This window comes from Halyomorpha halys, unplaced genomic scaffold (genome assembly GCF_000696795.3).
Source record: "Halyomorpha halys isolate HHAL.00 unplaced genomic scaffold, Hhal_1.1 Scaffold441.1, whole genome shotgun sequence".
In the NCBI taxonomy this organism is placed as follows: Eukaryota; Metazoa; Arthropoda; class Insecta; order Hemiptera; family Pentatomidae; genus Halyomorpha; species Halyomorpha halys.
The window spans coordinates 451,735-474,999 of record NW_027106497.1 but is presented as its reverse complement, the minus strand read 5'-3'; the positions used below and the strand labels follow the sequence as shown (position 1 = coordinate 474,999).

Genomic DNA, 23,265 nt, shown 5'->3' with positions numbered 1-23,265 from the left:
TATATATATATATATACACATACATACATATATACATATATTTAGTAAACAGATGTAGTGAACTTGATACCTTGTGCTTTAAACTTTGGTATTGGTTCATATTTATAAAATTCTGTTTCTTGCCTACGTACATGGCTCTGACATATATCAGCTATTTGATAAGAAAACAAAAAAAAAAAACATGATATGTAATAGATATGAGTTATTGCACTTTATATACAAGAAGAAAAAAAGAACTATATAATGATTAAAACAGAATTTAGTTATTTTTTTAAAAACAATAATTGGGTTCAACAAAGATATAACTTGCATCCATAAGGTAACTAAAATTTTTAAAACAATAAATTATGGCTTATGAAAACTTTTAGTTTTACAATCATAAACCTATTTATATATATATTAATATAATATTTACATTTAAATCAAATTTCTTAACTAACAACATTTATTTATACAACTGAATATAAATAAACATACATATACATATATTTTGATTTATAAATATATAAAGTAAATACACATTATGAAATATGTACATGGAGGTAAATTGTAATTAATTAGATATATCTATATTTATGCCTCTATATTAAAATTTAAAAATAAGTCCGTTATGCACAGCACTTGTTCTTCGTTCCGACACTAAAAATAATCTGTTCACTTTAGACACAATTATTTAACACTAAATGTTTCAAAAAAATAAATAAAAATATCAATAACAATATAAAGTGAAGATAATAAGGTAGCAGAGGACTATAAGAAGATAAGCTGAGATGATGAGATCTGATCGAGAATTCACACTATGCTCTCCCTTTCTGGTTGCAGGTCCTGGTAGCCAGCCTTGCGCAACGACATATCACTGGAGCGATGATGATACGTGTTGTTGTTGAAGATGCCAAAGAGCCAAGAGCGAAGGGAAGAACCAGCTAAACCCTTCTTCGAGCAAGGCTCTGATGGTGGGACGGTCTCCAAGGAGTGCCACCTCTTGTCATCGGTCAGGAGCGGAGCATTGACTAGTGCACCATTACCACAACCCAGCCCACTTTCCTCCTGCAAACAATCGCCACCATACTTTGAAAAATAAATATATACTTTAGTTTAAATTGGAAACATTAAGACCATTTCATCATTATCACTTCAAAATTTTCACCCCTAATCCAAGGATTTAGAGTAAACGATTGAAAATACCTGAAGGGAGTGGCAGCTCCTCTTGATGAGGCTCTTTGACTTTGGCTGATAAGGCAGGGGATCCAAAGATTTAAAACCACGCACTGTTGGCTCTAACTGAGGTTCTTCAGTAATTTGAGGCAGAGGTCTGATGTCGTTCGACTGGCGCCTACTGTCTGTCTGTAAGAGGCGTGGGCTTTTTCGTGGCCTACAAAACAGTGGTGGGGGCAGCTCATTGAGGTCAACCTGTTGACAAGGTGGTTAATTATTTAAAAATTGAGAAGCTATATGCTATAGTAGATATTGAAAAAAGATGGTTGGTCCAGATAGTGGTCAAATCAGGGTACTCAATAATAGCAGGAAAAGTTATTTATTAGATACTAGATTTCGACTCATTTTGCATCTTTTCACCAGTGCTAAATAAACAAAATACAGAAAATTGTATGAAAAAGATACAAAAATGAGGGCAGTAAATTAAAATAATACTAAAGTTGAACTTAAAGTGTAATGTACTATTGGAGTAATAATCAATATAACAAAGTAATAAAAAGTGTAAAACTAAAAGAAGAGAAGAGAGAGGAAAGAAATTCCTATATTACAAAATCATGACGCTGAAAATCAGTCATTTTCTTCAGTGATAGTAGAAAATTACATTCATCAAAATATATACATGAAAATAACTTTCTATTATAGCAGCATAAAAATTGCCTCTTTTCTATTCCTAATAAATTAAACAAAATCAAAATTCCCATGAATATTTTAATATTTATTTTTAAATAAATCCCATGAAGATTTTATCAATGATAAACAAAATTGGAAACATATGGCACACCTCTTGGGGCTTAATAGCTTCATCGGTCGCTCCTACAAGCCAGTAAGTGTTGACAAGACCTTTCCCCTTCATACTGACAGGGCCTCTTGGCTCGATGATATAGCCTCCAAGTTTTTCAAGGGCATCCTTACAACTTTCAGAGATGTGAATACGAAGTGGTTCTCCATTGCTCTCCATGCGTGAAGCAGTATTCACTGTATCTCCAAAAAGACAATATCTCGGCATTGTCAGACCCACAACACCAGCCACCACAGGACCTAAAAAGAAGAAATAAATAAATTATTTTAACTATATTAAGTCAAAAGGCGTCTACCATGCAGTCAGTATAAATCATACATACCCGTGTGAATTCCAATACGGAGCTTAAGAGTTTCACCAGGGCGATGTGCTATTTGGTAGTTTTTTACAGCTCGTAGCAGGTCAAGGCTCATTGAAGCTATCTCTCCTGCATGATAATCACCGTTCTTCAATGGTAAACCAGAGACCTGCAAATCATTAGGCAAAATTTCAATTTTTATATTAAAACAACATATTTTTGTACTATGAATAATATAATAAACAGCAATAATATATTGTAAAGATAAAAATGATCAACAAAATAAATTAATTACTTTATGTTTTTAATTACTGATTAATTTAAAACATTGTTGTTTTAAATATGGGTTTTTCAAATAATATTGGCAGTGATCGATTGTCAGGAGTCTGTCAAAATGGTTTCAGTAAAGATCAGTTAAAATTGACCCTGATAATTTTAAAATGAACTAGTCTGTTGTATGGAGTGGTAGAAGGGGGGAGTATCAATGAGCTTTCCATCTTACTGTTAGAAAGAGGCTGTTTTGAAGTATTGTGATTGGGACAAGAAGATGCTGAAATGAACATGTCCAATGAATGTAGTAACAGCTTACAATTATCTTGACAATCTAGATTATGAAGTAAAATAGGTCACACAACACAATTCAATTGTGTGGGAAAACATTAACAAATTAAGAACTGACTAAAAATGGATTCATCCCCTTTTGAATCTCAACACTCCAATTGATCTATTTATAGTGAAAATGTATGGAAGATGGAAAATACCAGCCTAGCAATGGAAGAGGCTAAAATGTAACTTGATGTACATGGAAGAGACTAAAAAGAATGAAACTGGAGGTAGGTTTTTCTTAACATTTAAGCAAATATAAAAAATTCATAAGTAATTTTTAAAAGATTTTAGCAGAAGAAGGGTTAGAAAAGGTGCTCTGATTTTCATAAAAGCTGAATCTTTCCTCTTGGAGAAATTTTTTATTTTAATTAATTAAAAATGAATAACTTTTCATAAAGTATAATAATAAGTATAATTCTTTTTCGATGGAATATGTATTATTTCTGAAGGTAAATAGGCAATCTAATGCTTATATGTCACTATTTCTATGAATAAATAAATTAATTTTATCATAAGAAACCATTTTCATTGTAACAATTATTATTTTTTAAAATTAAAAATGCAACTTACGACCATATAAGCATCCCCGATAGTTTCAACTTTATAGACATCATACCCCCTGATAATGCTGTCAAATAGTGTATAAAGGTCATTAAGGAAGTTCACTACCTAAAACAAACAAATTTAAATTAATAAGAGAAATAAATAAAACAATAGGTAAAATCAGAGATGAGTTAAATTGAACATTTTTACCTGAAGTGGAGTGCTTTCAGCAGACATTGCAGTAAAACCTACAATATCACTGAAGTAAATAGTGACTAGATCAAATGACTCAGGTTCGACCCCAAAACCGCTGGTTAACCGCTTTGCAACAGGCCTGTAAGCAAAAAAAAAAATACAAAAATTATTGTCAGTTTTTATTCTCTAATGTATTGACAAAATCACAGCCCTTTTTTACTACCTTTCTCACTATATGTGGCATACAGAGAGGTTATCATAAAGGTAACCATCATAAATGGATCATTCATGGATCCATCATAAAATAAAAGTTAACCCATCAAGGCTGGATTGAAACCGATGCCACTGCAGCCTTGTGGTTGTTAAGGTCATGCCTTAACACTTTCGACTACCATAGCCTCCAGTAAAAACAGATATGGAATGACATTAGTTGAAATGATAGGGGTATCCAACCTTTTTTGAACAAGCCAGCTCATCATACCAACATACTTAAACGATTAATTATATTTAAAATGTTAAGTTACAATAAGTATGCCAAAATAAATTAATACCATTATTAAATTTTTAACATTGAAAACATTACATTAAATAATGATTTTAATCAAAGATTATATGAAAAAATAATAAAGAATGAAGAAAAGATATACAAAATTGAAGATAGAGGAATATAAAAGAGACAAATTAAAACAATTTAACCATTACAAATATTATAAAAAAAAAACAAAAAAAAAAAAAAACTAAGGAAATCAATAAATAAGAAAAAATTCAAGAATGAAAATTCAGACGACTTCCACTATACCGCAGATCAAGGGTGTGGCTAATATATTTTATTATCACAGTAACTATTAAAACTAATTAGTCATAATTAGATCACCCAAACTAAACAGGATCTAGATAAGATAGAATTAGAAGGTAAAAACCTAAAATGATTTATTGGCTGTATATAACAAAACAAAAACTTTTTAATTTATTCCGGAATATAAATTATCAATGAATGAACTAAAACTCACGCAGGCAACATTCTGTGTAGGAGATCTTCAGTTTTTCTTTTCTCTTCGTACACCTCTAAAGTTCTTTGGTTCACAAGATCTTCCAAGTTGTTGGCATATCTCTCCATCATTTCCATCATTTGGTCCATGATATTCCTGTGCCTTTAAGGAAAGCAAAATTAAAATAAGCAAAAAATAAAATAACTTCCTTGGTATCAATCTTTATCATCTACATAAGTGACTTACTTTCCATCCCTCATGGCTTTAAGACGAGCTCTGATTGTAGGGAAGTCTGGCCTCATTTCCGGATCTTCGGACCAAGCATCTGTCAGTACATCTATAACGAAATCGGCACCTACCTCACTATCACGTATCACAGATATAGAAGGCCTGAATGGCATTTCATCTGGCTCAGGAGTCTTTTTTACCATCCGAACAATTTCTGAAAAAAAAAAAAAAATTATTTTTAATTGTATGAAGTAACATAAAAGAGGAAAAATCTCACTGACTCAAACTGAATCATTGAAGAAACAAAGTAAAACAGTAAATTTACAGAATTATGATTCAAATAAATCCTGTAAAGAGACGCTGTAAAGGCGTACTGGATCAGTTGTTAATATTTAGTTAATAACAGTGAAGTTTATGAAAAGTCCTATATACTTGTCTAAGAGTTTAAATTTATACATCTGTCTTGGAGATACAGTAAATATATTTTGTGTGACCTGAAAAGGCTTAATGAAATTTCAACTATTTATAACCTAAGTTTTTGAAAGATATTTTCCATTAAAATATTGAAAAAATACTCATCATAAAAATTTCATGTTGAATAAAAAACCTGTTAGGGTGTGCACATTACAGAACTTTCACTTACTACCCTACATAAGGTTAAAATTAATACTCTAATATATAGGTAAGTAAAAGTCAAAATTGACAATTGTGATATGAAATTGTCAATAATTGAAACAATAAAATATTTATTTAGAAATGCAAAATTATCTTTACACATACACCGACTCTTTTTGATTATTTAGTGAGACTTGGCTATTTGGACCAGTGTGACTCCAAAATATGTAATTCCATAAAAAATAAGAACTTGAAATTTTTCACGAATATTTTTTGAAATATACACATATCTATCGGTAAATGAAAGAAAAAATTAAATTGAATAAAATCCCATAACACTGAAATTAGTTTAACAGGGAATGAGTACAATTTACTACCATTATTGAGTTACAGAAAGAAAAAATTGGATGAAATTGTTCAGTTTTACCTTTAGGCTCATCAAGTCCACATGCTCCAAATGGCCCCCGCCTGCCAATAACTTCATGAAGGATTATCGCAAAAGCATAAACATCTCCTTTTTGTGTTCCACGGCAGTTGTGGACTTTTCTCAAAATTTCAGGTGCCACCCACAGCAAACCTGAAAAAACAAAATCAGATTAATATAATTTATTTATGTTAGATTATTCATACAAACTGTTATTTTGTAACATCACAAAGAATATTACATTAAGTTAGTTCTGATGATAGGAAAGGTTAAAAAAGGAAAGCACTTTAATCTACATGTTAACTCAATTAATTACAAATTAATATACAATATTTAATAAATCTAAACTGCAATTAACAGTATTTAACATTAAAAACTGAAATAAAGGATATATTGTTTTCTAAGAAGAATTTATAGGCAAAAGTAACTATAGCACCTTGAAAAGTTAATAGTTTTCATACTTTACTTAAGAAGTAATCTTCTACCATAGAAATATTGTATTTTTTTTTTACTATATGCATTAATAATTAATTAATAACACTGCTAATGAATATTACTTCGATAATACTGGTGTTCGCCAATACTGTCACACTCTGGGCAATGGCGAATCTCATGAAGCCCAAAGTCGGAAACTTGCAACACCCACCGCGAAGTAACAACGCAGTTAGAGGATTTCAGGTTTCCATGGACTCCAAGAAGAGAATTATGGAGAAAAATCATGCCCTGAAAAACCAAAGGAAAATACTGTTAGCTGAAATAAAAAAAAAAAATCACAAGAAAAGGTAGGGTCGAAAGTGGTCCACTGCCCACACAATCCCCAACAACTCTCGTTCCAAAGCACTATAGTGGGACTCCGTCTCCATAAGTCTTCTACTAGCGTAGGCTATAGGACGTTACCCCTTCTCCTCTTCCAGGGATATAACTGCCCTTAGCGCATAATCAGTGGCATCTGTTGTGAGAGCAAACGGTTTCTGGAAATCAGAGAACGCAAGGATTGGCTCTCTCTGCAGCTGCTCTATACATTCCTGACCTTAACCAGCTTGGATCCCTTTTTCAGTAAGCTGTTCAATAGCATGAGGTATTCAGCTATTTCGGGGACAAACCATCGGCAATGATTCAACGCACCCAACATCCTTCAGCACTGCCATCCTCTGCAGGGCTTCCACTTTCTGGGCATCTTCAGAACCTCTATATATACACGTTCGATCAGCTGATCAATTCAATCACCTGATGGCCTTTGTCAGCTGATATATTCTATTTTTGATGTATATATATACACAATATAAATTTTATATATATTGTATTTTGACATTAACATTTAATTTATTTAGAATATACTTCAAAATAATAAGGATAAATATTCATAACATAAGAAAGCAAAAAGAGATAAACTTACTTTTATCAGGTCATGTATAAGAGAAGCAATGAACATTTTATCCAGCTTGATGTCCTCATTCTCCACTATATCCTACAAAATCATAATAATAATTTAAATGATTAATGACGATCACTAACAATGTGATAATTATGTTAAAAAATATGAGATTAATAAAAACAGGGATACAGTTAAATGGAAGAAATTCTCATTACAAGAATTGGTGGTCACTAGAGCAATGTTAGAAAAAAAACTTTGAAAACATTTTATTAAAAACAAATACATGAATATAATTATACTTACATAAAGGCTACCCTTGGAGCAGTAATCAGTGACAACTAGTATCCTCATTGGTTCAACGACTGCGCCAATAAAAGAATTTATGTTGTCATGCCTCACCTCTCTAAGTAGCCTCATCTCTTTCATTATATCCCTTGATATATCTTTCTTACGTGAAAATTTTATTTCCTTTACTCTAACTACTAGTCCCCGAAATTGACCTGTTGAGGCAAATCGTTGAGGCCCACACCGGGACTCAAAGGAAGTAGCACTTACTAAGCTGATCTGTCACAGATAAAATCATGTTTATTTTTTTTTCAATATAAAAAAATTAATTTATTGGTAGTACATTTTTATTATAATAATGAAACAATAACACATTAAAATTCCAGTTCCTGTTGTGTTTGTACAATTCATTGGGTGAAACAGTCAGCTAATCATCAAAAATACTAGTATTAAGTTTCAAAAAGTTGCCTTGATATTTCAGTTGGGGAGCTAAACAAAATTGAATATACTACAGCAGGGACTGAAACAACATTTAACTTTCATTATAAAACAAAAGATTTTTATTCTATAAAATTTAAAATAAAAGTTCAATCATTACTGCTATTTTCAAACTAAGTGGGAAAAAGTTTTAATATCAACATTGATAAACATTTATTTCAAAATACCAAAACAAAACACATTATTACAGCTATTAGTGCATTTATTGCACACTTTACTTTTATTTTATTAGTAATATTTCCCTTAAATTTTCATCATTTCAACTCTGATCAATAAAACAAAAAAACAAACTAAAAATTGACAAAGAATGTTGAAATAATAGTTCAGCTAACTGTCTAGAGACAGCAGCACAAATCAATAAATGCAGAAAACATTAGTTCCAACTAACTCCGCTAGAGGCCAGCACAATCCAAGTAAGTCGAATCTAGGAAGAAAATTTTATTTTGTATTAGGATATTAGGAGGATACAGGAGTTTAACTGATCGGATCGTCACTATTTAGCCCAGATGGGATTGTTTAACTCCTTTGCCCTCCTGATCTCCTAATACAAAATAAAATTTTACTTGACTCAGAAAATAGCTATTTGGATGGTGCTGACCTCTTACGACGCTAATTTAAACTATTATTTTTTCCTTTTTTGATTTGTGCTGCTACCTTTAGGCAGTTAGTTGAACTATTATTTTAAAATTTTAAATTAATTTATGCCTGTTTGGATTTACTTTGACAATGCTTGACTGGATGGTACTGGCCTCTTGTGAAGCAAATTGGAACTATTATTTCAAGCCTTTCTTGATTTATGCTGCTACCTTTATACAGCTAGTTTAACTAATATTTCAAACTTCTTTTAATTCTACATTGTCATTTTTATAAATTTTTTTTGTTTCATTGATCGGAGTTGAAATGATGTATATTTTTTCACATATTTATTAATGCATGCCCTTAATAAGTTATTATTTACTATAAATGAATAATTCCTTTGTATTCGTATTAAATTGAACTGAGGAGATATAATGTGAAATAGTAAAGTGACACTAAAACATGGAAAAATCAAAATCAAATGTGGTTATTTAAAATACATAATCATTTGACTTCACCTATAATAAAATAATTCTACTTTTCTATGGGTGTGTTGGATTGTTATAAAAGATCTGTTAGTATGACATTTGTCTAAAAAAAAAAAAAAAATAAAATAAAAATATCTGTTTAAATTTTAACAATGATATTTTAATTTAATTATATTATACATCTAATAATAATCTAAATCTCTATTAGTTATTTGTAAAGTTTGCTTTTGTAGAAACAAGAATGATATTGCAAATTTAAAAAAGTTTTTAAATTTTTACTAAATGACTCCAAAATTATGTGTATTGAAAAGTGGATTTTGAGAAAAAAAATATATTCTGCCATTCTAAACAGAATCTTTGAGCCTAAAAATTCCTTTTTCTGATGAAATTAAAGCTAATTAAATTTATTTAAAATTCAAAAATTTTTATGCTAGAAAGAAGTGATTATACAGAGCTAATTTTGGTCTTTATTAATTGTCAGTTGTCGAGACTAATTTGGTTGAAATTAAATCAGTGGTAGTTGTGAAAAACTAAGCCAGCTGAATTGCCTAAAAATTATGTTAACTGAATGAAAACCATCCTCGGAATGTTGTTTAAGTTGTGTTAATTTGCTTTAATCTAGTTGCTTACCATTCAGATTTTCGACTCAGTAGAAAGCAATTAGACTTAACCACTTTAACACAACTTAAAAGATGTTCCGAGGACGGTTTATTTATTATTAAAACATAAATATCAAAGGCACTTTTAATATAATATAATTCTATTAATAGGCAATGATTAATAATAGATTGCAAAATTTTAAAAATTAAATATTAATGGTTAATTGAACTGAGGGGACCTCAGAATGCGTATTTTCATCAAAAACTGGAATTTGAAATTACTAATTGCAATACTTCATATATATAGTTAGGTACGGTACTTTCACACAGGTAAGTGAAAGTAAAACAGTTTAGTTGAGACTTTTAAAATGAAACTTAACTTCTTAAGTTTATTATAAGAATTTACTTACTTTACTAGGTGATGATATGATATCATGGTAGTCATGAAGCTCGGATACATCAATCTTCCACAAGAGGCCTTCGATTTCCTGTTCAATCTTCCACTTTCGATAGATGCTGATTGTGCTAACCGTAGCACAGAAGAGTACTATAGCCAGAACGATTGCTGCAATTATTGAACCCTTCTGAGAGTCATCCTTCATGCAGTTCTCATTGTTGAAGCCGCATGAAGGCTCATCCTCAGGCTTTGTTCCGTGGATCCAATCAATTAAGGTAGAAGCTTTAAACTCCTAAGAGAAAGAGCAAAATTATTATATAAACTATAAATATTTATTTGTAAAATTCAGACCAATAAAAACTTGTCTGCAAAAAAGATATTATGAATAAATCTTCACTTTATTCTTTCAGATTTATTCAGCTATATCTCGTGAAACGAAAGTATTTAGGGTAACATATCACTGGTTGATGGTTGAGGCAATACATTGGGGTAACAAGAAATCATAAAACAACAATTTTTTTCTATCTATTTTTAAATTTTTGGGGTGTCCTATTCAATTCAATTCAATTTTCTGGTAACAAGGCTTTCTTCAAATATTTTCTTAGAGAATTAAATTAAATTCAAAATGACATACCAAAAAATTTAATAAAGAAGCAAAGAAAGAATTATTTTATGATTTTTTGTTGTCCAATCAAGATCATTGGCTAATATATGATGCTTCCCTAAATTCTGGCATAACATGATGCACAGCTGAAAAAATCTTGTAAAATTGATAAAAAAAATCCAAATGAGCTTTTGTTCAGCATAAATTTTTAAAAATTGTTCTAAAAATGGGGATAACTCCCAGAAATATTAACATTCATGAAATGTTACTTTAACTAAGTAAATATATGAAGAAATTTCAAGAAATAATAACCAATTTCTTAATAAATTAAAATATGAGAAGTACTTATCCTTATATGTTAAGTACTTGTGTTTCTCAATATGGCAAAGAGTTTAATGCTATCAAATTCAAAGAAAAGATTACAGTAATTAGGAAGTAAAGGAGGAAACCAAAACAATGATATAATTGAATGACATGGGATAATAACATTTAGCATAGTTCATTGTAAATTAATTTAGATAGATATTAAAACATAGAAAAATTGTTCTTACTGGAGACGTAGAATTAGGCAGGTGCTGAAACTGCCCGACGAAACGGAGGTGGTATCCACACTCAGATGAGTTCTCTTCATGAGGATTTCTAGTGAAAGCATAAACTGAAAAATTACCTTCTGAATCACCATTACTGTCTAATTTTATTGTTGTTCCAGTAATACCTATTAAATTTGAAATTATATCAGAGTGGTACATGAAGGAAAGATTATAAATAGAAGGAAACTAATAACTGGTATCCTAAAAAGACTAAACTGAACAACAAAAAAACTAACTTTTGTAAGAGCCTCTGTTGATAATTGTTTCTATTATTTTAGTTCCATTACTTGCCACTTCTTCAATAATAGTATCATTGAGTTCAGGGTAACCTTTCAGCAAATCATCCAGAGCAGTAGCATACAGTTTAACTGAGTCATAGAGGTAGGCAGCGTAGATTGAGACAAACTGCAAATGGATAGAAAATTATTACTATTACATCATTATGTTATCAGTTAAACTTCAATTGTCTTTGAAATTATTTTCTGCCTAAAACTTTACATTAATTAGACTGAATTCTACATCCACTTTTAGTCAAAGTGAGGCTAGTAAAATGTCTAAGTGAGGTATAAGGGATTTAATTACAATCACTGAACTACTAAGGTTAGTTATGAGCACATTTTCAAAATATTGACTTCAGGAAGTTAAAAAAATAAAAAATTACAAATTAAAGAAAATAAGAGCAACAACGATGACTTAATCATTTTTATAACTTATAGCTAAGTGGGCCTAGTGGTCCTTTTTGCCAACCCCTGACAGCTACCTAGGTTGCCGCCGCGTACTAACCAAGGTGGGAATGTCAAGATTCATTCATCGGGACCGCCGAAAAATGAATGAAACTGCCTCAGGTGGGAAACCGAGTGCACTGGGACCTGCGCCCCAGCCCGCACGGCCATCACGTCGCTAGCTATTAGCTTCTATTCTAGATAGAAGATAAACAAACTTTAAACAATAATAAACTTGACAGTAAAATTTGAAAAAAAATATTTACTTAATGTATCAAATATTATGTTTATGGAGATTTAATCTATGACTGTAAGACTGTTTGACTGTATTGACTGCGCCCGCAGTCAGTGTTAAGTAAGAAACATTAGGAAGCATTGGTATGATGTGTTGCAAAATATTACAAATATTTTATGATGAATCAATTACTGGTCTAGAGGCCTAGTTTAAGTATTTGCAGCAGAAATTTCAAAATCTATAGAAATAATAGAGCCACACCAATTAAAGAAACAATTTCACAGCGATATTTATTTTTATTAATGTTATTAAATGTTTATAAATAATATCATCACTTTTAGAGATAGCATCATACATACTATCACTTTTAACTCTTAAATTACACTTTCATCAGCAATGAAATATTATTTTGACAAGCTCCAAAACTACTAAGGATAGGAAAAGGCAAATACATTTTTGGGGAAAATGAATCTTACTTTCACGAATGAGGCATTGTTGAATACGTCTGGTGTTGGAAAATTGAAAGGTTCTCCACTGTTGTAGTCTCGGACATTTCTAGTGAAATCTTCATAGTCGCCACTGGGTGGAGAAGAAACTACTACCAACAAAGACATTGCTCGCTTGTATAGTCCCATCTGCCCTTTGCAGTTCACCTGTCCTTCTTCATTGTTGATAGTGGGTTCTACAACAAAAAAAATCTACTTATTATTAATCATGCTTAATATGAAAAAAATTAGAATTAGTTTTGTTGAGCAGGATAATTTATGCAGATTAAATTTTTATAAAAGTGCAATACTTCATTGATATAGTTTACTAATTTCATTGATATAATAAAATTTATTATTTATCTTTGTTATTAAGCAATAATGTGCCATGTTGATAATTATAGAGCTTTGAAGTTTAAATAAACTAATAAAAAAAAATAGATACATTTAAATTGATTTTTTACTCTTAACTACTAATGTTCTTTTTTTGAAAAAGAGCCTACACCACAGTGATAAGAAAAAAGAAAACCACTGGGCAGAGAATAACCTAAAGGGATTTAAATAAGGGGAACTTGGGACAGAAAGTTTAAATGTTTATAACTGAAAAATTTGGTGTCATAGATAAGAAATATTATGGAAAGCAAAAACCTTTATTCTGATAGTGATAATGCCAACTAAACATTGAAAATTCTATTAAAAATAATTTAAAAAATTTCCCATTTTGAATTTCCATTATTCATTTTTCTTAATTTGTTTTTAAATATCAAAGGAACAAAGGATTCTATACTTACTCCAAAGATACTTAGACTCCTCTCTTTGATAAAATGGAATTGTATCAACATAAATAACTATATATTCTCCATTTTCAAACATCTGAAGGGCCTGCATTGTAGACATCATATCGATTAACGTAACTGCTGTTCCAAGAAATACGTAAACTGAAAATAAGTAGTGTGTGATTAAGTCAGTTATCATAACTAGATAATATTATGAGAATATTATGTTGCCATGTTAAAAAGATAGATCAAAGTATGAATATCTAAAATACTATTAAGTGATCAATTTTACATTTCTGGAAAGTTTGTACAACTCCACAAATTTTTTTCTCTTATATCTAAAACTATATCATTTGCAATTTCCAAAACAGGAAATGATATCAGAACATCATTTTATAAGTAGAAAGGTCTTGAGAACATGATGTAATGAATTTAGGTATATTGCTGTCTCAACTGTATTAATCTTTAAAAAGTCAAATGTTTAGGAATTGGATAACACTGTTTTTAAAATTTATTGATTCATTAATATAAATAATTATCTTATGTATTGATTTTTTGACTACCCTCCCATCACATTCTCCTGGATAAATAGTTATAAATTGCAAAGAAAAATATTCTTCAGACATCTTGACAAGTATTGAATATACAATGGGTAAAAAGTACAAAGACCAGAGCAGGGGAGAGACACAACATATAAATTAAAAATATATTTAATTGCAAGAAGGAATAGAATTTTAACGATATTAATAAAATATTAAAATTAATTTTAAGTGGAAGATCATAAAAGATATTCTGTTAAAAAAGGCAGCGTCTTTGAAGCTATTAATAGCGAAAGTAAACAATGTTTATCTCAAGTAACATAAAACTGTATTCTTTTGTCTCGGGTCTATTTTTAGCTTTACAAGGTCTCTATAATCAAGAAACTATATTTAGTACCTCTTTAATAATGAGACATTATCATCAGATATAGAATAATATATTATAATTTAAAATACAAAAGAATCCAAAGTAACAATTAAAGGGCTTATTTTATGAATGACTTATTAAAAATTATTCTATATAAACATTAATATCAATTGATATTTTTTTTAGTTATAAGAAAAAATAATCCATTTCCATTTCTATTGTGAGTATTATATGTAACATCATATTTTATGTTAAATACATTGTTATTAATAAAAGTAATAATTCTTTTTTTTTTTTTTATTCAATGCAAGTCAAACTCTGCATAGACAATTACCTATTAGGTCAAAACTTTTTTTTTTTAGCTTACGGAATCAAAAGAAGGTAGTTGTGTGTACTTTTTCTTAATTCATTTGATTTTCATAAAATGGCTGAAAAAGGTTAAGTGTTTTAAATACTGAAGAATATTTTTAAATTCTGACATACACTGCTTTTACCCCCCTCCTTAGATAGTTCCTTTAATCTACACAGAAAAATAAATGCTTAGGTGGAAAACCACCTTGATTTCAAACTCTTTCCCAGAATCTATGTAAAACACTTAACATACTATATTGAAGTGCTTCCATTTGCTGAGTGAAAAATAAATACAGTTTAAAAAGTTTATTTCCCATTATTTATATCTTGGCAAGGATGATGGATTATAAACATTTTTGTAAATTTTTAAGAGAATAAATAGATATCAGTAATGAAACATTCATCTAATTAAGTTAAGAACAAATCAGGCTATTATAACTAATACACTTTAGAACTATTAAATTTATTTTAAAAAAAACTTACTTCTTGTACTATTTTTTGTTTCCTGAATAATATCGTACCAAAATGTTGATTGGCAACAGCTATGTTTCATTTCACAGCAAAGATGCCTGTCCATAATGCTCTTCTTATGGTTCACCTTCATTTTCTTCTTACGTGCTTCAGCATCCAAACTGTCTCCAACAATACTCCATGTCTCTTCCATTATAATTGAAAACTTATGCCAATCGTAATATTCCAGGAGGGCGACCACTGATTTAGTTACCTAAAACACCGTAAAATGAATTTAAAGGCAATATAGGTCCATTTTAAATAATATGAAAATTGTTTAAAAAACAAATAAATTTATAAAAAATTTAGCAGAAAGGTGTGGGATTGTTCTATACGAAATCATTCAAGGGCCTGAACCTTTAAATCTTGGATTTTCATGATTTTTTGTGAATCAGTTATACCACCTAAAGTTATACAACATTGTGAGATTCCTACTCACTAAAAACCACCTCCCAATTTTTCTTTACCACCCTGTGATACCACTGTCAAGTATTACTTAAGGGGCAGAAGGGCTATCTACCTACATATTCTTAGTACATCTTATTTAAGCCAGGCCATTGACTGGCCTCTTCTTTCTCGCTCTTGTGCTCTGAGCCTTCTTGGATCTGAATGGTTCCTAATGGAACAATTTTTGCTGCATAGTCTGTTACAACACTCCAATTTTTCTGTCTAGTCATCATCAAGGCGACTAAGTTTTCTGGAAATGATTTCTTGCCTAGTGTCAAGTATAGCTCTCTTTTTCTTGAGCAAAACCTGGACAGTGGAAGAACAAATGTTCTACTGTTTCATCTATGGAATCACATGTTGGGCACGATGATCCGTCCTCCAGTTTGAACCGGGCTAAGTAGGGCCAGAAGTAACCATACCTTGTAAGCAGTTGAGTGAGGTAATAAACCACCTCTCTGTATTTCCAGGATATCCTAAGCTGGGCCCATCTTCCAGAAGATGAGGCATTCCAGTGTCTCTGTCCTCTTTCAAGAGTCTGAGTTCTCTTTTCTTTTGCTAATGTAGCAGAGTGAGCATTCGGCTCTTCTTGTTTATTTCAGAATATCTGATATCTGGCTGGGTTCAGCTGCCAAAATGATGCCAACACTGCCTCAGTTTTATGGACAGCAAGCTGGAGGCCTACCACTGAAAGCCTTGTTTGCATTGTAACAAATCTTCTTTAAGAGTTTCTCACCAACAATGATTGCCAGTTTGTCCACACAGCTGACCGTAACAGTTTATTCTGGCAGGAGTAGCCTGAGCACTATGTCATACATGATGTTACACAGCAATGGCCCTAAACCTGAACCCTGAGCAACACCACCTGTGATCTTGTAAGTTTTGAATCCAGCTTCTATATCATACCTCAAGATTTCTATCTGTGAAATAACTTTCAATAATCCTTATGAGGTATTGAGGGACTTCCATCCTTCGTAATCTGTCTATAATACAGGCCCACTGAGCTGAATTAAAAGTAAAAGCGCAGTACTTTTTACCACCTCTTTCCTGCAATGGCTTCCCAAGCAGCTCTGATTGCAAAATCGATGACATTGATTGTCAATCTACCCTTCCTTAAACTGTACTGATTATCAGATAATCCTCGGGCTCCTTCTCTGAAGTCAATCAACCTACCATAGACTATCCTCTCCAATACCTTGCCAGTATTGTCCAGAAGACATTATGGGCCAATAAGATGTGGGATCTTCTGGGAGCCCCTTTCCTTTTGGCAGGAGGACAAGACATTGAATCTTCCACTGTGTTGGAAATATACCTCCACTGAGACAGAAGTTGGAACACATCCATGAAGAGTTCCAGGCCTTGACCTAATAGACATTTTCAAGGCTACATTTGGGACACTATCCGGGCCAGGAGCCTTAGAGTCCGATATTTTCCTGCAAGCCATGTCCAGATTCTCCTCATTTGTCAGTGACCAACATTTCAAGTCATAACATTTCTAGAAAATAGTATCTTTAGAAAATAATAAGCACTACCTTCTAGAAAACTTTGCATTCATATCTAGCTAGAAATCACAAAAATAAATAAATTTTAATGATATATAATTTATAAAGCTTTGTATAACACAAGGGAAAATTTTAATTAAAGCTAAAACTATGTCTTCATATCATATTCAAAAAATTGGGCATAAACTAATTTTTGTATTTCTACAGAATACTTTTTAATAATATTTGAACTTTCATTATATATTTCATTTTGAAAATGAAGATATTGGGATAAACACTATTCCTGAAATTTCCTTATGAATCCATGAAAAATCCACATTAGAAAACTAATATTGATTCATTTTTTAGTCGTTCTAAATGGGAATTGAACATCAAGCATTAAACAATAATAGATGATTAAAAATAATTTAAGACAGCTCAAGTACCTGAGTGTTAGGTGGTTCTGTTCTTGCAAAAGTTGGAACTGCAGATGCTCTATAGTCAGAACATTTCTAGAAAGCAATAAAGTATTAATAACAACATAAAAGTGTGAAATCAATGAAATATCTTTATGATTTTTTCAGGTGATAAAAATAAACTTAAAAAACAACTTAAACTTAAACATAAAAACAAAGTTGTGATTTATAATATGTTAATTTTTTACACACATATAATCAGCTTCAATGATTTCCAAGATATGTCATTAGTCTAAAATCATGTTTTTAAATAGTTAATGATAAAAGAAATATATTGAGTGAAGAATTAACATATTACAAGCTTCTGCTAAAGTTACAAACACTACGCACTACATAGCTAAATCAACATGTATACTAATGGAAAGACAACTCGCCCTTACATCACACTGAAATTGGCCTGAGTTGTATACTTTCAATACATATATTTTAATACAGATATTCTAAGGTTTAGGTCAACTTGTATGAAAGAAGAGGAAAATCAGCAGTTTTATCGTACAAAATATTTTTAATTAAATAAAAGGAAGATGGTCTGGATGGGGTCAAAATAACTCAAATAGTAAATAAACTATTTATTATGAGCCAATGTTTCGCCACACTTTGGAGGGCTTCATCAGGGCTAAAAAAGATACAAACAACTAAAATAATGTGACAAAGTTATACAAACAACTAAAATAATGTGACAAAGTTATACAAACAACTAAAGTAATGTGACAAAGTTATACAAACAACTAAAATAATGTGAGAAAGTTATACAAACAACTAAAATAATGTGACAAAGTTATACAAACAACTAAACTAATGTAACAAAGTTATAAAAAAAAACTACAATAATGAAACAAATTTATAAAAACAACATAAATAATGTAACAAAGTTTTCATATTATATTATTCACTTACTGTGTTACATTATTTTAATTGTTTGTTTCTTTTTTTAGCCCTGATGAAGCCCTACAAAGTGGAGCGAAACACTGGCTCATAATAAATAGTTTATTTACTATTTGAGTTATTTTGACCGTGCCCAGACCATCTTCCTTTTATTAATTAAACATGGTCATTCAAAATATTTTTTATTTGTAAGTTAAGATTTCTTTCTTTCTATTTTCATTTTTTATTTTAATATAGGTAATCGTGATTTGATGAAATGGCAGAAAATACAATAAAAATAACAATAGACAGACAAGATCTTAAAACTGAAGAGGGAAATAAGACCCAATTGATTGTGTCATAGATCTAATTCTGTAAAAATAATAAAATAAGACCCAATTGATTGTGTCATAGATCTAATTCAGTAAAAATAATAAATTAAGACCCAACTGATTGGAATTGAGCAAAGACTCTTGATATGTTGGATTACTTATGGATAGGGGCTTAGCTATTTTCATGAATTTTAAATTAAAAATTAAAAATTTAAATGGGTATCTTTGAAAGCATAAAATACATGATAATAGTTATATGTATAATATAAAAAGATCAATTTAAAAATTCATATTTAAACCATTCAAAATTAGTTAAATTGAATATTATTTAATATTCAAATTCTATAAACTATTTTTATTGAAATAGTTATTGGTAACAAGTGAGTTTTGCAAATTGACCTTTAAAGTTCTTCTTGAAAAAATACTGGGAGAGTAAATGAGATAAGTCAAGAATTTTATTTAAGAAAAAATAAAGCTTTTATTTAGGAAATAGATAGTACACAATGAGAATTTTGAGTTAAATTTTGACTAGAAGAATAATAAGAAAAACCACAAACACATTATATATTAAATTTTTTTTTTAAGAAACATAAAAAAAAATATTATTTTAATTCTACTTACATAGCTGATCATTGGTATGTTTCTGGCTTGAGCTATGATGGACTCCACATGGCAGGATTCCTCTGGGCCAAAGAAGGCATAAACACCATCACAGATCATGTCCGTTACAGCCCTTGTCGTTGCAACAGTCTCCCCCCTGGTGTCGACCCATTTCATGTCAAGGGTGACATTTGGAAGTAAAGTAGAGTTGTTGTTCACCTACAACACCAGCCTTAGTGACCTATTGCAAGTGTAGGATACAATAATAACAGTATTGAAATGAAGTAATTGTTTTATGTAGGCAGAGTAACAACCTTAAAGAAGCTTTCACTACATTGCAAGACCTACCTCTACCATTTCACTATTCTAAGAAAAATATATATTTAGACTGAATACCTCCCACAACGCGAAGGCTATGGCCCCGGAGATGGCCAAACCTTGGCGGTCCTTGAGGGTGCCTTTGACAGCCGTGAGGTAGCCGACGGTGAGATTCTTCCTGACTGCTGCCAGACAGATGGTGGCGGCCAGGGTAAGGCTCACCAGCCGTCGCAGCATCCCAACCCCAGCTCCTAATTAGCCCTCTTTCACCTATCAGGCATAATAATTAGTCAGCTGTTAAAAAAGTCTTAGAATTCATACAAATTAAAATGGATTAAGTAAGCGCACTATATGGGAGAAAAGAGAAAACCAAAGAAAATTATAGGACAATTTGAAAGTTTAAAGTTGTTCTATTGAGAAATTTATTTATTTATAACGTGTTGAGGGTTTTGACTATTAATAGCATTTACAAGATTATAGTATTACAAATCACAAAAAAAAATTAACTAAAATTACAGGCTCCTAAGTACAATCACATTTAAGAGGACTTAAAAAATCTATAAAAAGTCAGATATATAACAAAAATAAAATTATATAAAGAAAAAATAATAATAAAAATAAAATTTAGATAAATTATTGAAAATAAAGGATAAGAAAGTTGGTGGTTAAAAAAGGATTTCATAAAAAATATTTATTGACAGCAGTTTTCATGAGGACTTGTGTTGTTGAAAGAACAGATGATAGTTTGATTCTCCAGTTCATTCTAAACATAAGTTCAAGTGATGTAATGTGCGTTATTAGCACCTGTTATCTACAATGTGAGTCAAAATGTTTGCTATCAATAAATAATTTTTAGCATTTTCATTCATTTATTTATTGCTATTTACAACTATACATTTTAAGATCCTTTTTTGATCGCAACCCAGACCACATTATCATTTATTATCTATTCAAACAACTAATTAAATCCCAACAAATTACTGAAATTTATGAAATATATATTTTACCATTCGAGTAGTTACAAAATACAATAAAGAATCAGATGAATCATAAAAAATAAAAAATAATGGTGATAAAAACAAATTCAGATTAATTAATAAATTTTATCAAAGAATTCAAAAAAGAAAAAAAAAAACTACTGATTTGGTCCACCACACCCATCTATCTATCTCTAAATTTTATGGAGTCAACTAATGTAATTTAATTTCTAATATTATATTATGAAAATTAATTAATTTAAATTTAAATTACTAAATTTAATTAAATTACAAAATATTTAACTATAGCTTCTAGTTAAGGCGGCAGAAAAAAAATATATATATATTTTTTTAAAGTGAGTTAGATTTCTCTTTAGCGTCTTAAATTAAAAACCCTAGATAAGAATTTTTAGAAGAGATATCCAGAATTATATATTTTTGTACTTGATTTTAGGAGAATTTTCTATTTACGTCCCATGTTCACATAAACCCTCATAAATCTCAAACCCTTTATTTTTAATCTCTGATTCTAATTGTTCCCGTAGGTCCGGTTTTTGCCTTTGATGGAGTTTATACGGATTTAAAGCAGTCCTTAGTTTCGCGTCGATTATTAGAGTCGTACAGAAATTATTTTAATTCTTTAGAGTTAAAAAAAAAAAGAATTGAAGGCTCTCCAGTAAGGCGAACATTTTGAGTATAATCATCATGAAAAGTTATTTATGGTTGTTTATTCTATTTTTTTGGATTCAATGTTAAATATCAATATAAAAGATTGAGGAGAAGAAATCTTTTTAGGATCACATTAAACCGACATTGTTTAAAAATAATACTATATAAAAATACATAATAAAATAATATGTATTTAATAATAAACTCCAACCCCGGGTTCGAATCCGGCTGTGCCAGATAATTATTTCCTTTTTAACCGTAGCCGTGAGTCAGCCCTGTGCGTTCGAGAGCCCTCCAGGGTCCACCTATCCTCATAAATCGAGTACTCTAAATTAGGTAAAAAATCTAGCGGGCGGGCGTGATTCTGATCAAATCACCTCCTAGCACAACCGTTGATCTAGTAACAGTGCTTCCTTACAAAGTATTGCACCTCTAGAGGTACAGATTTAATTTTTGTTAATAAAATAGTGTATATATTTGAGCCCTTTCTTTTGGATATTTTTGAACTTTTTCTTTTTTCCACACCCCAGTTACATTATTAAAATTATATGGTTCCATAAATAGTAAACCTAGAAGTATTAGTTATCGTGTTGGTTGTTTTTTGTTACTAATAAAATAACCTGCTTTCACACTAAAAAGATATATTTGATTCCCCTTTACTCGAGGCCAGTCGGTTCTAAATGTGAAATATAATAATTACAATTATATTATACTAATGTCAATAATAATATTTTGTAAAAATTTCTGAATAATATTTTGAGGTTCAAGTTATAATTTTAATAACTGGATCTTAAACACAAACAGGAACGTCTTTACATGGGTCGGGATGTCATCCCTAATAATTTGAAAACCCGAAAAATTGGAAAATTCGAGAAAATATTAACAGAAGCGGTTGTATATTATACTCAAATTGGCTTATAAAAGCTTTTTCAGAGGACAGTTTTCCAAATATGTCAAAAAAAAAAAGAAAATTTTTAGAGAATACTTGCTAGACTTCTGGAAAGATGTGAAATTCGGTCATTATTGTTGAGAGTTCCTCCCCTTCCAATACAATAAACCGTCCCAGCAAGGCCCACTACCTTCAATAGGGTTTACTTTTCAATTACAGGGGGGGGGGGCGGATGTTGCCTATTATCTTTCTTTTACCTAATGTTGAAAAATTAAAATAACAGGTAAAAATGACATACCTGTTATTTATAAATAATAGATAACACTGACGCCAGATAAACTGGACCCCTTGTCACACATTGCTCATGACTACCGTAGTCTATAGAGTCTTCTAGTTACCGCACATAATCAGATTTCAAAAAGCACTTCGGAATATATACATAAATAGAGTAACAGAATACATTGAGGGATAAAATGGGACTATAACACAAAAAACAAAAATGACTAATGTTATTGTTTATAACAAGGTGATATGCAATACTGTTGCTGATAGATCACGAATGGTTGATCACTTATATCCAAACTGACCTAAAATGAAGAAAGGATAGTGAGATATTGGTGTAATAAATCTTTTTTACTCCATTTCATGCATTTTAAGAGGGGTCTGGGGAAAGGGAGTGACGTATATATATGGGAAACTGTATTGTGTCTGCTCTCTAATGACGGGGCACACCAGGTTTCGTGATGTCAGTTGTAAGTTAGTTTTCCCCTGACTAGTTTGAGACTGTTTATGTGTATTTGCCACCTTTGTGGGCCTCCTAGTAATGTCCGAAAAAGTGAGTTATTGCAGTGTTGTAGGCTATCAAAGAATGTTATTGCAGTGTTGTAGGCTATCAAAGAATGTTAT

The 23,265-nt window shown here is 30.7% G+C and overlaps 1 protein-coding gene across 4 annotated transcripts in view; it reads right to left on the bottom strand.

Moving 5' to 3' along the window:
* Nucleotides 1–483: 483 nt before the first annotated feature.
* LOC106682782 (receptor-type guanylate cyclase Gyc76C) overlaps nt 484–23,265 on the bottom strand; it is a 166,370-nt gene continuing 143,588 nt past the window's right edge. For 3 of the 4 annotated variants that reach the window (XM_014423830.2, XM_014423831.2, XM_014423832.2), the window contains 21 exons: nt 19,903–20,094; nt 19,528–19,725; nt 17,681–17,746; nt 15,283–15,523; nt 13,558–13,704; nt 12,758–12,963; nt 11,561–11,729; nt 11,286–11,449; nt 10,144–10,422; nt 7,591–7,851; nt 7,309–7,380; nt 6,470–6,635; nt 5,916–6,065; nt 4,892–5,087; nt 4,667–4,807; nt 3,672–3,795; nt 3,489–3,587; nt 2,337–2,481; nt 1,997–2,253; nt 1,186–1,410; nt 484–1,047 (listed from right to left, as the gene is read on the bottom strand). In XM_014423830.2, coding sequence (XP_014279316.1) covers nt 793–1,047; nt 1,186–1,410; nt 1,997–2,253; nt 2,337–2,481; nt 3,489–3,587; nt 3,672–3,795; nt 4,667–4,807; nt 4,892–5,087; nt 5,916–6,065; nt 6,470–6,635; nt 7,309–7,380; nt 7,591–7,851; nt 10,144–10,422; nt 11,286–11,449; nt 11,561–11,729; nt 12,758–12,963; nt 13,558–13,704; nt 15,283–15,523; nt 17,681–17,746; nt 19,528–19,725; nt 19,903–20,061 — 3,720 coding nt within the window. In that variant the 5' untranslated portion in view covers nt 20,062–20,094 and the 3' untranslated portion in view covers nt 484–792. Of the gene's footprint in view, nt 1,048–1,185; nt 1,411–1,996; nt 2,254–2,336; nt 2,482–3,488; nt 3,588–3,671; nt 3,796–4,666; nt 4,808–4,891; nt 5,088–5,915; nt 6,066–6,469; nt 6,636–7,308; nt 7,381–7,590; nt 7,852–10,143; nt 10,423–11,285; nt 11,450–11,560; nt 11,730–12,757; nt 12,964–13,557; nt 13,705–15,282; nt 15,524–17,680; nt 17,747–19,527; nt 19,748–19,902; nt 20,095–23,265 lie in introns of those variants that run through there. The other variant, XM_014423833.2, reaches the window with a different exon arrangement.